Genomic DNA, 14,145 nt, shown 5'->3' with positions numbered 1-14,145 from the left:
AGTGTCATAGTTTTAGCTTCACCTGGTCCAAATTCTTTTTAGAAAGCTGCTATTGAGCAATGTCTACTACCCAGTTTTAATAAGTTAATCCAAAAATTAATCAGCAGATCAGACTGTATTAATGGTAAATCTGTCAGAAAGAGCTGAGCATTTAACATTTTTTAACTGAAGATATAATTTGCTATAAATTATCAAATGATCAAGCATTTTCTGCAATTTAGGCAACAAAACGTTAATTTTCTTATTTAAAAAACTATTGAATTGTTTATTAGCATCTTTTCATATTTTTCTAATATTGTATAAAAAGGCTTTAGTGGTTAAATGAAAGATTTGCAGAATGTTCCTTTATTTCATCAATCTGCATGCTTCAATCAGTGACAAATGAGTAAAATCCTGTTAACGGGATGGGAGAAACAAAAGCGGATAATGGAAAACAACTTGAAATGACCCAAAAGCCAAAACGTTGGAACCGATGGAGGACCATGAACTGAGAAGCTGAGTCCTGTGATGAGAAAAGAGGAGGGCGGATGAGTTAGAGCACAATAACACCAAAGACTGTAAAGAGCTGATATTACAGCAGACATCCATGGAGGCCATGTGGCGTATTGATCTGCAGATGAGGGAGTGAGAGTTAATGTTCTGCAATGCTTCTGCTGCTTACAGTCAAGCCATTTCTTATCTTTATGATGTTGTACATTTTCTCTTTGGATTTGTGAGAAAATAAACTTATTACCAAAACTAGATGGAGACATTAATCTGCTGTGAGGACAGACACTGCAATGGCAATAACGAACAGGAGAATAACTTTTACCCCGGTTTGAAATTTCAGACAGTTTTGTAAAGTGGCTCATAAGGAGCAGTGTGTGAGGATATACGGGTTCGTCCTGTCACCGGTGGGTTGCCAGTTCAAATCCCCGCTCCATCCTGAGTTATGCAAGCTATGACCTTACTTAAATTGGATAATCTCTTGTCTTCTATATTTTGAAGTGAAGCTTTAAAACTTCCTAGAAACTCTGATGTATTTAAAAGGGAGTATCTGCATTAGAACAGACATATTACAAACTTGGATTTCTAGAAAAGCAAAGAAAGAAGAGGTTACGCATCATCATGTGAACCTTTGCATCTGTGTCAGCGGTTTTCAAGCAGTTTGATCAAAGGCTATACCAATCAGTCAAACTCTGGGAGAGTTCATGTGGAGAAGTGGAGATCTCCAGATGAGGAAATTGTTCAGGAAAGGGAGAGAAGGGAACAGTCCAGATAAGAGGACAATAAATGAGAAAGGGATGCAGAGATAAGCAGAGAGAAAGGGCTGGAATAAGAACTTCAAATGTATGCTATATACTGTAAAGCAACAAATTGCATTGTTAGTTTTTCTGTATTGATAAGTATGCCAGTTTATTATTTGTTAGGTAATAAAAAAGTAGTAGAATCACCTGGTAATATACTGTTTCAAATGCAGTTCTGCTTAATCAAAAGCTCCATTTGAAATGCATGTATAAAACAAAATCTTATTTCAAAAGCAATATTTTACAAACATCGGTCTCTAAATATATTTTATACAATTTTTTTGTACGTTTAAGAATTGACACTTTAATATTAAAGACGAATAAAGTTAAGTAGCGGCTTTCCCGTTAACAATTTACCAAAATGTCTCAAATGTATTTATTTGTGTTTTAGTTCTTCTGTGTAACAAAGTCAGCATTTTATTAAAACAGCTTAATTGATTTAATTTTACAAAATATATTCTACGCATTTTTGTCTGGTACAGAATGGTAAAATAGATCTCTGTGCTATTTCTTTTTAAATAAGCCTACTATTTTATTATGATAGTTATAGGACTGCAAAACCATAATTATTTCTGATACCAAAAACGACCTTGTTTTAAAAAAAACAAAGCAATTATTTCTTCTGTCAGGCTTTGAAGGGTTAAAAGCAATAATTTAAAGACTAAAGAGCAAAGCAAATAATTGGCATTTTCTTGATAAATTACCTAAAAAAAAACATAGTTTGTATTTTCAGTTGTTGATAAATGGTTTTATACCAACTTATTGATTAATCATGTTATTGTTTCGACATTGTTCATCTAATTCCACAGCAGTGTGTGAGTGAGGAAATGAATTTTGCAGACAGTCTGCGGAACTGATTGTTGTTGTAAATATTTTGCAGACCAGACGGCAAGAGATTAAAAAAATGTTTGCTGTGTTGTCATGTCTTCAAAACAGTTGTTTCCACCATAACTCCTCGTGACAAACAGCTTGCCTGCAGCAAGACACACACATGCGCACACGCAAACACCCACATGGTACAAATACACAAAACCCACATAAATACACACACAGGAAGGAGGTTAGATTGATCCAGGTTTAGCTCTCAGGGCTAAGAGTTATTGAAGAGAATCATCCCTCTGTAATCATGTTAGAGCCAACCAGACCTGCAGAATACACACTGTCCTCTGCGTGCGCATGTGTGTGTGATTGTTTGTGTGTGTGTTTGTGCAGGAGAGCCAGCTCTCATTTGTTTTGTGTCCCTTTCCTTTCCCTCTTCTTGTCAGAGTCCTCTCAGAAATGTCAGTGTGCCCTTCTGTCAAAGTCAGTCTCAATCAGCTAAAAGACGCACAAAAACACAGAAGGTTACCCTGTCATTCACGCAGCCATTGATAAACCAGACGGAGCTTCGGAGCCCCTCTTGTCACATTTCATCTCTCGGTCCATCTCTGACACGCTCGTTTGTTTCTCTGCCTCATTCTCTGGCTCCTTATCTCCATCACTTCTCTGTCTTTCCCTTCTTTATCTCCTTCCACATCTTCACTCCTCTTTCCTCTCCTTATCTCTGTTCCTCCCTCTGCTTCCCCTCTCCTCCTCCTCTTAATCCTAACGTTTCCTCTTTGGTTATCAGCTATTAGTACCCGGTTTAGCACTTATGTCATGTGTCACATATTCCATGTACGTTGTTTTCATACTTTAGCTTCATTGCGCAGTGATTTGCTCAGTGTTGCTGTTCGTTCCAAAAGTTGAGCACAAAAGCAACATTTTGCGCCTGTAAAATGCTTCTATTAGAGATTTACAGATCAGGCTTTTCATGGCAGATGACTGATCTTTAGTAAATTTTGACTGAATATATATATATTTTTTATCCTGAGTCCTATAAAATAATAAAGGTTCCTTGATGCTGGCGGTAGTTTTTAAAAAGAATGACATATAAGATTATTTCTATTTATGTGTATATTAAGAAAACGTGAAACTTTGCCAATGTACCCCACCACTAGATGTGTGATTTTGGGCCTTTGTCTCTAAAGTCTGTATCACATGTATAAAAAATTAGTGACTTATTGATGAAGTCCATCCATTCATCCAGATGTAATTATCACTTAGGGTTTGCATACATTGCATTTGAAATGAGATTCTCACTTTATACTAAATTTCAGTGAAAATACCGTTGTTGTTTTTTTTAAGAAAAAAGGAAAAACCAATAAACTTTCATACTGTATTAAAAATGTGTCATATTGATAATTACAGTTCAAATATTATTTGGGGTTATATAATGGCTCAGTGGTAGACCAGATGTTACTATTCATAAACCCAAACCTCTAGTTATACCGTCTCCCTCTTTGTTCCTTCTTGTCAAGCTGCTTAAAAAATGCTACCAGCTAAATGATCTCAAAAATTTTAACAATGTCTTTGTTTATTTATTGTTGTTTTGATGTTAGAATCAGTTTGTGAGAATAGCATCTCTCACACAATATAAACCACATGTGTCCTACTGCATCATGAAGTAATTCTATTAAATAGTTTAGTGTGGGTTTGCTGAATCCGCATGATGGGAATATTTTTTAACATGCCTGCATTCATGGGAAGATAGTAGTTTAACACAAGTATAACAAGGGAATTAGTCAAGACTATCTCCTCCAGTGGCCAGCCATCAGTTGCTTTCTTAGAAAACTTTAGTTTAACTGCTATTTTAAAATTGTTTCCTTAATGCAAGTCTTTGCAGGAAATATTTCCAAACATCTGAATTTGCCCAGTAACCAGCCCGTCCCTTTTTGAAATATTGTAACCTATAAAATATTGCATCCACATAGTTCTTTGGCATAGCAATATGGTCCACATTGATATGGTGATTGGCCTTTGATATATTATTCTTCTCTACTGGACGTGTTTAGTTATCAAAACTCATGGGGGACTTGTGGCCACACTCTGAAGCTAATTTACACAAATGTCTCCCATCCTCAAAAGGCCAACATGTCACATTACATCAATAACTTTATTAGAATTTCTGGTTTATCTTCAGCATTTTTTTATTTATTTTTTTGCTGGACCTTTTAACAAAACCGTGATGTGTATAGGAAGCTGATAACCTTCTAATTAGAACCCAAACCAGCACCATCAGACCAGAAACATGTTTTGTTTTTGTTTTTTTCCCCGAAACATGCTGTTAATAATGGATCCACTGGTTCCAGTGACTAGCCCAGCCACATCCCTGTTCATCTCTGGTTTGGACCCCAGTCTGGATCACAGGTTCATATTTGGAAGAGTTTTCTGGTGTCTTTTTCTTTAAGTGCCTCAAACCACAGTCAAATACTCTCCTGCTGTCCACATCATCATCCTGCCTTTGTGTATATGTGTGTTTGGTTGCTGGGGTGATGGCAGGGAAGGGTAGGCACTCCTTTTTAAACAAGAGTGTGTGTGAGGCTGCGATCTATGCTAAACTGATTTCAACATGGCTGCGCCAGAGAGGCTAACACAATTACTGCTGGCTAATGGCCCCACTGACTGAGAGGCGGGGGGGAGATGCATCGTGGGTAGCTTTCTGGAGCTCTCTCGTCTTGCTCTCTTGCTCTGTTTTCTCTCCTCTTCTTCTTTTTTTTTTTTTAACCAAATGTCTCTGACCCTTTTCTCATCCCTGCTCTTTCACTCTTTGATCAAAGTTTCAGGAATCCTTCCACCCTCAGGTCAGCTCAGTTATTCTTGATGGAAAGCAAAAGCAACAAATGGAAATGTTATAATGGGGTTATTTTCTCTCCGTCTCTCTCTCTCTATGGTGTCTAGCCATCAGAAGAAAGGAGAACGGCTGGTACGATGAAGAGCATCCTCTCGTCTTCCTCTTCCTTGGCTCATCAGGAATCGGTACCTTCTTTCTTCGACACACACACCTCTCCTCAACCTTGGTTTGATCTCATGTAAAAAAAACAGCTGGGGGGAGCCAAAATAATCACAATACTTGTTTTCCTTCTGAAGCTTTTTAATGCATTTGAAGTGAACTGCATTCGTCTGTGGATAAATGAATCACTTGACAAGGGATATAGCATTATAAAACCCACTGCATAACAGTTTAGGTTCATCTACATTCAGCAAGTGTATTTCTCTCTTAAGGGCCTTTCTTTCTTTTGCAGTTTTAAAGAAGTTCAAAACTATGTAGACTTTCTCATGCTGAGTTATGGAGTTATGAGAAAACAGCATGTACAGCAAGTAGCCTTATGTTTTATTAGATAGGTGAGCAGCACTGTAATTAATGGAAGGTCTTAACTCAAGATCACACAATTTATTCTGCACACTTTTAAAGTGAAAAGAGACATTGTATCCTGTAACTTTGCTTTGATGCTTTTCAGGTTAAAACGGTCTTACAGTTTTCTAATTGAATCAAACAGCTGTGATTAAAAGACACGCATATTTTAGTTTATTAAAACACAATTGGCTTGTGGCCAAATGTGCTCTTGTCAGAGACCAAGATTTAACTTTTTGATCTTACTGAATTCTATGTGTGGTTGAAAACTAATACTGCACATCAAGGCATCTGTTATAACCTCCACTGCTACACCTATTTTGCTCAGAGGAACGGATAAAACCTTAATATCTAAATGTGTAAAGCTGTTGGAGGAATACCCCAGAAGACTTGTAGCTGCAATGAAAGGCTGTAGAAAGGGGAGTAGAAGAATAATTTTTCTTTCATTTTACTGCTATACTTTGTTTTGGTCTGTCAGATAAAATCACTTGTAGAATAGATTGAGGTTTATGGCTATAATGTGATATGTCAAAAATACTTATGCAAGATATTGTAGCTAGAGATCAGAAATGTAGGAGTTTGATTTCTTTAAACACATCCTGACTTGAATTAACATTCAGAAAATTTGAGAATTTTCTGAATGTTTATTAGCTTGAAGGGTTTCCTTAGACATGTTTGCCAAAAATCTCCCCTGAGCATTCAGTATTTTTAATTGATTAGTATTGACAGCAGAAAGTCCCATCCAATATGTAGCCTTTGTTTGGAACAGCTCCCCCTTAGCTGCGTGTGTGCAGCAGCTGTCAGAAAAACAGCTGATTGCACATTAAAACACTAGCACCTCTTCGTAACACACTATTGTTGTGAGCGAGATAATCAACAGCAGCCTGTGGTTTCAGGAAATGATATCCACTGGGGACGAGCGTAAACTGAGAGAACCTCCACCTTTCTGTTGCAGCAGATCCACACTCCTGCACATAGATTTTAGGAGTACTTTGGACAAAGAAGTACTGAGTGAACATAAAATCCTCCCAGAGGATTTTCAGTATCAAGCAGCAAAGCTTGGCTTGTTGCAAAGAAACTTAAACATCATCTACAAATGTGTGTTAGTGTGGAGAGAGGCAGCAGGAAGAGAGAGAGAGAGAGAGGGAGATATTAAGGGCCAGATAGATGGCTAAAGAAAGGGAGAGATCATGAAATGACAAGGCAGAGAGATAGATGAGGGAGAGGTAGTGTTCATATCCTCCATTCCCTTCAGCGACAAACTCTGGCCATGAGACATCAATATTAAACACAGCAACAAGGCACAAACACACACAGCCCTCACACACACCCATGCCAAGTACAAGACATCAATATCATATATGAGCATTTATATGCAGAATATTTTACCGACAAACGTAATGAGTGCTTCAGGAGAGCGGATATGATCGGATGCTTTATTGGAGGTGGTGCTGGGATTTAGGCCAAAGCACTTAGTAAAGAGGAAAATATTGTCTTTTAGTCTCAAATGAGTCAAATTGTTTTCTTGACTGAATGTTTTAGAAGACGCCGCACTTCACGTGAGATGTTTTGGGGGTTTTTTATGTCAAATTCAAGGTAATTAAATAGCAGACGATGTTTTTCCTGTTGCAAAAAGAATAATAAAAGCAATGTCTCTGTTCTGTGACAGGAAAGACAGAGTTGGCAAAACAGGTTGCTCGCTACATGCACAAAGACATTAAGAAGGTATGTTTTGTTAACGCATGAACACACGAGCGCTTCGGTGTTAAGTGGGAGCAGATTTGCGCTCCAGGCTCACATTAAACCCACAACATGTCACCAGTGTTTCTCCACTGTGTCTAAAAGTGTGAAACTTCATATTTTAAAGGTCTAGATATTCAAGAGTGGGAAAGAATATTTTTGTTTAAAGAAATTATATCCTGACTTGACCACTAAATTCTCATCTCCCTTTAGTGCTCTATCTGGGATTTCCCCCATTTAGCTCAATTTCTCCAGTTGAATTTCAACCAGGCTAATCAGTGAGCAAAGGAAGAGGTGTGAATGAAGTGTTTGCAATCTATATAGTTTGGTATTGGCAGTGTAGGAAGTGAATGAAGCCGTTCTCTTTTCTCTGTTTCCCACCTCCATACTTTTCAGTTTTGGGATTTTGCTGGTATGCAAACCCAGATCAACCTGCACATATCTCCTCCATTTATAATGACTGCTTGTATTTTATATTTTAAAATGGCTGTAAAGAACATGAACAATGTGTTGTACCCATGTATTATTAGTCTTTTACTTATTTTGTTTTATTTTTCCAGGGTTTCATCCGCATGGACATGTCGGAGTTCCAGGAAAAACACGAGGTGAATAGTTTCCTTGAATTGAAGACCGAACGCATAATGTCTTTTTAAAACCGTCACGTATAATTTGTTGAGTGTATTGCTCCACCAAAGTGAGCTCATTTCAGATGAGAGCTGCTGTAACTCTGTGTCTGCTATCTATGGCAGTGACATTTTGGATTAATTCTGTTTATGATCTCATAATTAATGCAACAACCAAAATGAATGCTCTGGCTGTTTATGCCTCTTTATGGGGGTTTGATGATGGATACATTTAATCAGTGATTCAGGGTTGGATTACGTTCCAGTGTTAAAGAACTGCATGTAATCATTTTAGTTCAGATTTGGTGTTGAACATCTTAGAAAGCTCTCTAATGAGTGGCAGTAAAAACCTTGACTTAAGGACAGTTTAAGTTTTCTCAGATAACATTGTTGTCTGTCCAATGACCACACATGCAAGGTAGCGTGAAAAGTTTATTTGGAAGGGAAATATATTAATAGACTACAAGAACATGAATATTGGCACCTTAAGATGATCACTCTGTTGAGACAGTTCTTTAAATTCCTTCCTTCTACATCAGAAGTTCTTTGTATCTACCATACTTACACATTGCAACCACAAGCCTCAGTGTGTTTTATTGGGTAAAATGGTAAAACTGGTGGCAGGAAAATTAAATATGGTTTGCACATTGTTGCCAAATAAAATTAGAAAAGTATACAATGCATTTGCATTCAGTCCCCTGTCTTCAATACTTTTTAGGAACACTTTTGGCTGCAGTGAACCTGTTCCTCTTTTCTAAATAACTCAAGCTCAATCAAATTGGATGGAGAGCACCTGAGAACATCATGTTTCTGCTTCCACAGATTACAGTGGAAGCAGAACTTCGATCATACCTTACTCTTAGTTTTCAGGTACTGGATTGAACAATTTCGAATGAGGTGTTCAAAGTTTGGGGTGTTTTTTTTTTATATCCCCGCTTTGTCTGCTGTGTTCCTCCACACATAGCTGGATTTATACTGAAATTAAGATACACACATGTGGTTCCTTTTACTAAAGTAAGTGACATTTTAAAGCGACTGGTTGCACTTGATTTTATTTTGGGGTAGCAATGTAGGGAGGACTGAACACAAATACTTGCCACAGAGATTTTTAAAACTCTTTTTCTCCCACTTTATAATTATGCATCAGGTTTGCCACAGGAAATACAAGTTTGTGTGTGTAATCTTTTTTTCATGTCTAATAAAGCCTATTACTATATAAGCTCATCCAAAGAGATTTCTTTGTTGCATGATGTCTGATCAGCTTTTCATCTTCTGGTTCTCTTCTCTCAGGTTGCAAAGTTCATTGGTTCTCCTCCAGGATATATTGGGCATGAGGAAGGGGGTCAGCTGACCAAGTTGTTGAAGGCATGCCCCAACGCTGTTGTTCTGTTTGATGAAGTGGATAAAGCTCATCCCGACGTTCTTACCATCATGCTGCAGCTGTTTGATGAGGTCTCTACAAAAATACTCTGTTCATTGCAAGTTTATATTTTAACTAACCTCAAGCCCTTCGACTGATTTCATGCTGCTCTTCTCTCAGGGACGTCTCACAGACGGCAAAGGAAAGACTATTGAGTGTAAGGACGCCATTTTCATCATGACTTCAAACGTTGCCAGTGAAGACATTGCCCAGCATGCTTTGCAACTGCGGCAGGAAGCCGAGGAGGTCAGCCGCAGGAAGCTGGCCGACAAACTCGGTGAGAGAGTTACTCTCGCATGAAGCACATCTTGTAAACATTATAAAACAAAAAACTATACTGATTCAAATGACTTGATAATGATGTGATCATTGTCATGTCATTGTTATGTTTATCCCCAGAGGATGTTGAGAAAAGCGACGACATTAAAATCTCCCGGCAGTTTAAAGAAACGGTGATCCAACCAATCCTGAAGGTAGAGACGCTCACAAACACACAAAACCGAAGCTCACCTCGTTTTGATGTAAGTTCAGCTGGCCGGATGCTCCAGGTGTCATCGTTCGCTCTTTGATTCATCCTCAGGCTCATTTCCGGAGGGACGAGTTTCTTGGTCGGATCAATGAAATCGTGTACTTCCTGCCGTTTTGTTACTCAGAGCTTCTGCAGCTGGTTAGCAAAGAGCTCAACTTCTGGGCCAAAAAGGTTTAGTAGCAACTTTTTTTATTTACACAATGTTTTAAGATTTGGTTTCTGACAAATAATGTAGGTATATTTATAGTCTGTCACACATCAAGGTGTCATGAAAGAAACATTTCACACCATTTGCTCCAATCGTGAAGTTTCTGTATTTGCCTCCTCCTGTCGGACTGCACAGCCTCACCCACTTCATTCTGCAGCCGCTGAGCTGTGCAGAAAAAAATGCGCAGATCAATATTGTGTGCCTCTGCTACTCACTTTAACTTGATTACAGTGTTTAACATGTGGAGGCTTCATCAATATTTAATTATTAATATTACGGCTGATGTCCTGACAACATGGCCCCCACAAGGGACTGATCGAAGCCTGTTTTATGCGTCTTTTCACTGTATCCATCTTCTGAAAGTTGCTTGTCCGTTCCTTATTATTTTTGTAGTCTAAGTCTCACAACAACTTGTCCGTGTCTGGCAGAGCTTCTAACAACTGAAATTTGATTATCTTCTAATCGCCATTTGTTTGTCGTTCACTCATATTAGGAGAATTAAATGTTTAGTGTTGCCGTTATTGCCTAACTGTGCATCCGCAATGAAACATGGTGTCCTATTTATTGAATGAAGTGTTAACATCAGCAGCTAAATGAGCTGCTCTGATCACTACTATTGACTGGTGTTTGATTAAAGCGCATTAAGGGCCTGTTGATTAGCGCTGGCAGACATTCTGCTTGACAGTATCTCCCCTCTGATGCTGCATTTGTCTTGTTTACTCCTTTACTCTTTGATTGTGTGTGTGTTTTTTTTGTGTGTGTTGCTGCGTGCACTCCAGGTGTAATACTCTCCCTCAACCTAACATTACGTCATCTCTATCTCTCCATCAGGCTAAGCAGCGCCATGACATCACTCTTCAGTGGGATCACCTGGTCCTGGACCTACTGGCGGGTGGATATAACCTGCACTATGGAGCGCGTTCCATCAAACATGAGGTGTGTAGACTGAGACATCTTGGAAAGCACATGATGTGCCCTTAAAGGTTAAAGGTAATTGTTTAGCTTTAACCTTTTTCAACATTTTGTCACATTATAGCTACCAACTCTGTGTATTTTACTGTGATTTTATGTGATAGTCCAAGACAGTTACAGTCAATTCTCTTTACTCTAGTTCCTTTAAATAGAATTCAGGGTAACTAATTTCCCTCAGAAGTCACCTTGTTAATAAATAGAGTCCACCTGAGTGTAATTTAATCTCAGTGTAAGTCCGGCTGCTCAGTGAAGGCTTCTGATGTTTGTTAAAGAACATTGGTGAACAAACGGCATCGTTACAACTCAGACTTGTCAGGGATAAGGTCTAACCCAGGATTACGTTACAAAACAAAATGACAAACTTTGAGCATCTCATGGAGAATTGTTCCACTCATCATCTTAACATCAGAAAAGCATGGCACATTTTCAAACCTTTCAACTTACAACTCAGACCGAAGAGAATCAGAAAAGCAGTCAAGATCCCATGGGAACTCTGGAGGAGCAGCAGATATTCACTGCTCAGGTTGGAGAACCGCAAATCTGCCGTTTGTAGAAGAGAGGTAAGAAAAAACTGCAAGAACATCCCAGCCCATATGCCACCATATCTGCTGAAACCCTGATTATTAACACACAAACCCCACAGTGAAACATGGTGGTGGCAGTGTCATACAGTGGAGTGCTTTATTTCTGGCAGGAGGGACAGCAAAACTAGTCAGTTGTTGGGAAGATAGATGGCGTTAAATACTCCATCTATCCTAGAAGAAAATCTGTTTGAAGCTGCAAAACAATTTACTGCTGTAGTCGATTCCTGGAAGAATTGACTCAGGGAGGCTAAATACAAACACACTGCACACTTTTCAGGTCATTATATGTAAAACAGAAATCAAAACATTTATCATATTGTTTCCACTTTACAATTATGTAGTACTTTGACATAAACTCTCAATAGTTTACGTTAAATTTTGTTAGGTGAGAATTGTCAAAGCGTTGGGGGGAAAAAAACTGAATACTGTCCTGCTCTCTGTGTTGATGGATTGGTAAAGCTGTCCAGGGTGCATCTTGCTTCTTGCCTAATGTCTGCTAGAGGCACAAACACACCCACAACATCAATTAAGGCATTAAATCAGAGACTGTCTATTAACAAAGAATATATTTGAAATAATAATTACATATATTATACGTTTCTGGTTGTACTGATTTATCAATTCTGAAATGTAAAGTAGAAGCATGTTTGTTTAGTAAATAATGATTTACTTAAAAGGCAACAAATGATTGGAAATGAAAATATGAAGGTACAGTTGCTGACTAAAAACACTTCAGACATCTCAGGATGTCAAATCAATGTGTAATGTTGCTGCTTTCTACTTAACCCCATTACTGATCCCTCAGGTTGAGCGACGGGTCGTCAACCAATTAGCTGCAGCGTACGAACAGGAGCTGCTGCCCAAGGGCTGCACGCTGCGTCTGTCCGTCCAATCAGAAGGCCAGGAGGAGCGCAGCATGCCCAGACTGCGCCTGGAGGTGGTGGGAGAGGACAGTTCATCGAGAACACTGGACATCCGTCCACCGCTGAATCCTGAACACTAATACAAGACAACACTAACTCAGCAGCAGTTGAAGCATTATCCAGCATCAAGAGGATGGATGGTAACCAATGGATGTTCTTAATAAAAGCGCATCTGAGAAATTTCACTGCTTCTCATTCATCATGCCAAAGTGTCCACAACATGCAGTACAGTGTATTCAATTTTTCAGATAGGAAAACCAAGACTAACAGTGTTTCTGCGGAACATATTTATTCAGAGATGTTTATGTTTAGCATCAGCATCATGACCATACATCATCAGTGAAGACATTGTATCACACTCCGCACTGTCCTTCAATATAGCTGTAGTTATGCAGTGATAATGTTATGTTTACTATGTAATGCAGACTAAAAGCCAAATCAAACAACATTTATTAAATATATTATAAGGTTAGTTGATATGATTTATGCAGCGAAACGAGCAGTTTTACAGCCGGTTGAGTTTAGCTGAGAGGAACACTGACATATTTTCTTCTCAACAAAAGGTACAAATGTCTGTTTCAGTGACAATATAGTTTTATTATTTATATTTTTACAGTGATTTTTTTTCCAGTTTTCCATGAAGAGGACACTTCAGTTGTGTTATCACATCAGTAGTGAACAGGCCCACACTAGCTGAACTACTCATAAACCGCATTTTTAAAAAAAGGATGTAGTAATGCAGGTAAATTAGCAGTAGTAGTAGTAGATCAAATGACAAGTTGTCTGTTGATGCATGTTAATGTAGGAATGTGAAATAAAAACACCATTTAACATCATAAATGTTGTAACATCTTGTTGACAACAGGCCAAATGTAAGGGAGCCACGCTTCTGCTCCTCGTATCCCAACCTACACCGTGTAAATAAAACCTTCACAACAAAAAGAGAATTCCTCTCTTTCTCCTGTTTTTTTTTTTTTGGGGGGGGGGTTGTTCTGTTTGACTCGCACTGACACTCCTGATGGATGGATGGATGAGAGTCTTACTACAACAATAACGCTTGTCCACCTTGTGAATCGACATGACGGGGGAATTTTGTTGGAATTCTGCTCCATGTGGGGGTCCGAGTTGGACTCTGGGAAGGGAAGCTGCGCGGTGAAAGCATCTCACACATACAGACACACAACAGCCTGCAGGAATGTGTTGTCCATAGGGAGTAATTAGCACATCAGGGATGGACACGGTCCCTTTTACAGTGCCTGGACCTCCCAACTGCAACAAACACACAGCTGGTTTTACTGACATTTACACTAACGTGTTTCAAGAGGACGTGTAATTGCATGTCATTTACTTTTGAAACAAATCATCTGGCTTGTAATACGCAAAGACTGCGGCAAATTTTGAAGCAATTATATGCAGATAAAATGTTGAAAATAGTGATAGCAAGGCTATTTTTTGTTTACATTCAATATAAGGAAATCATGGAAAATGTCAATCTGAACAAAAAGTCAGAACGCACAAGCATGAATAGTTTCTGACCCTATTTTTATATATTTATTTGGAAATCAAAGAAAAGTGTTTTCTTCATCTAGATTCACTTTACCTGCCAAAGTCGGAAGAAACTTTATATCTAAAATATTAAGGTGTTTT

General features: G+C 38.5%; 1 protein-coding gene across 2 annotated transcripts in view; it reads left to right on the top strand.

The window, feature by feature from the left end:
* The window catches only part of clpb (ClpB family mitochondrial disaggregase), a 34,159-nt gene extending 20,714 nt beyond the window's left edge, over positions 1–13,445 (top strand). The window contains exons 8-16 of one of the 2 annotated variants that reach the window (XM_008425468.3): positions 5,046–5,123; positions 7,169–7,224; positions 7,800–7,844; positions 9,153–9,314; positions 9,403–9,559; positions 9,682–9,755; positions 9,863–9,982; positions 10,851–10,955; positions 12,381–13,445. In XM_008425468.3, the coding sequence (XP_008423690.1) occupies positions 5,046–5,123; positions 7,169–7,224; positions 7,800–7,844; positions 9,153–9,314; positions 9,403–9,559; positions 9,682–9,755; positions 9,863–9,982; positions 10,851–10,955; positions 12,381–12,578 (995 nt within the window). In that variant the 3' untranslated portion in view covers positions 12,579–13,445. Of the gene's footprint in view, positions 1–5,045; positions 5,124–7,168; positions 7,225–7,799; positions 7,845–9,152; positions 9,315–9,402; positions 9,560–9,681; positions 9,756–9,862; positions 9,983–10,850; positions 10,956–11,442 lie in introns of both variants that reach the window. The other variant, XM_008425469.3, reaches the window with a different exon arrangement.
* The last annotated feature ends 700 nt before the right edge of the window (positions 13,446–14,145 follow it).

Source organism: Poecilia reticulata, chromosome 13 (assembly GCF_904066995.2).
Source record: "Poecilia reticulata chromosome 13, P_reticulata-male-v2, whole genome shotgun sequence".
Classification (NCBI taxonomy): Eukaryota; Metazoa; Chordata; class Actinopteri; order Cyprinodontiformes; family Poeciliidae; genus Poecilia; species Poecilia reticulata.
This window is presented reverse-complemented; position numbering and strand designations above follow the sequence as displayed.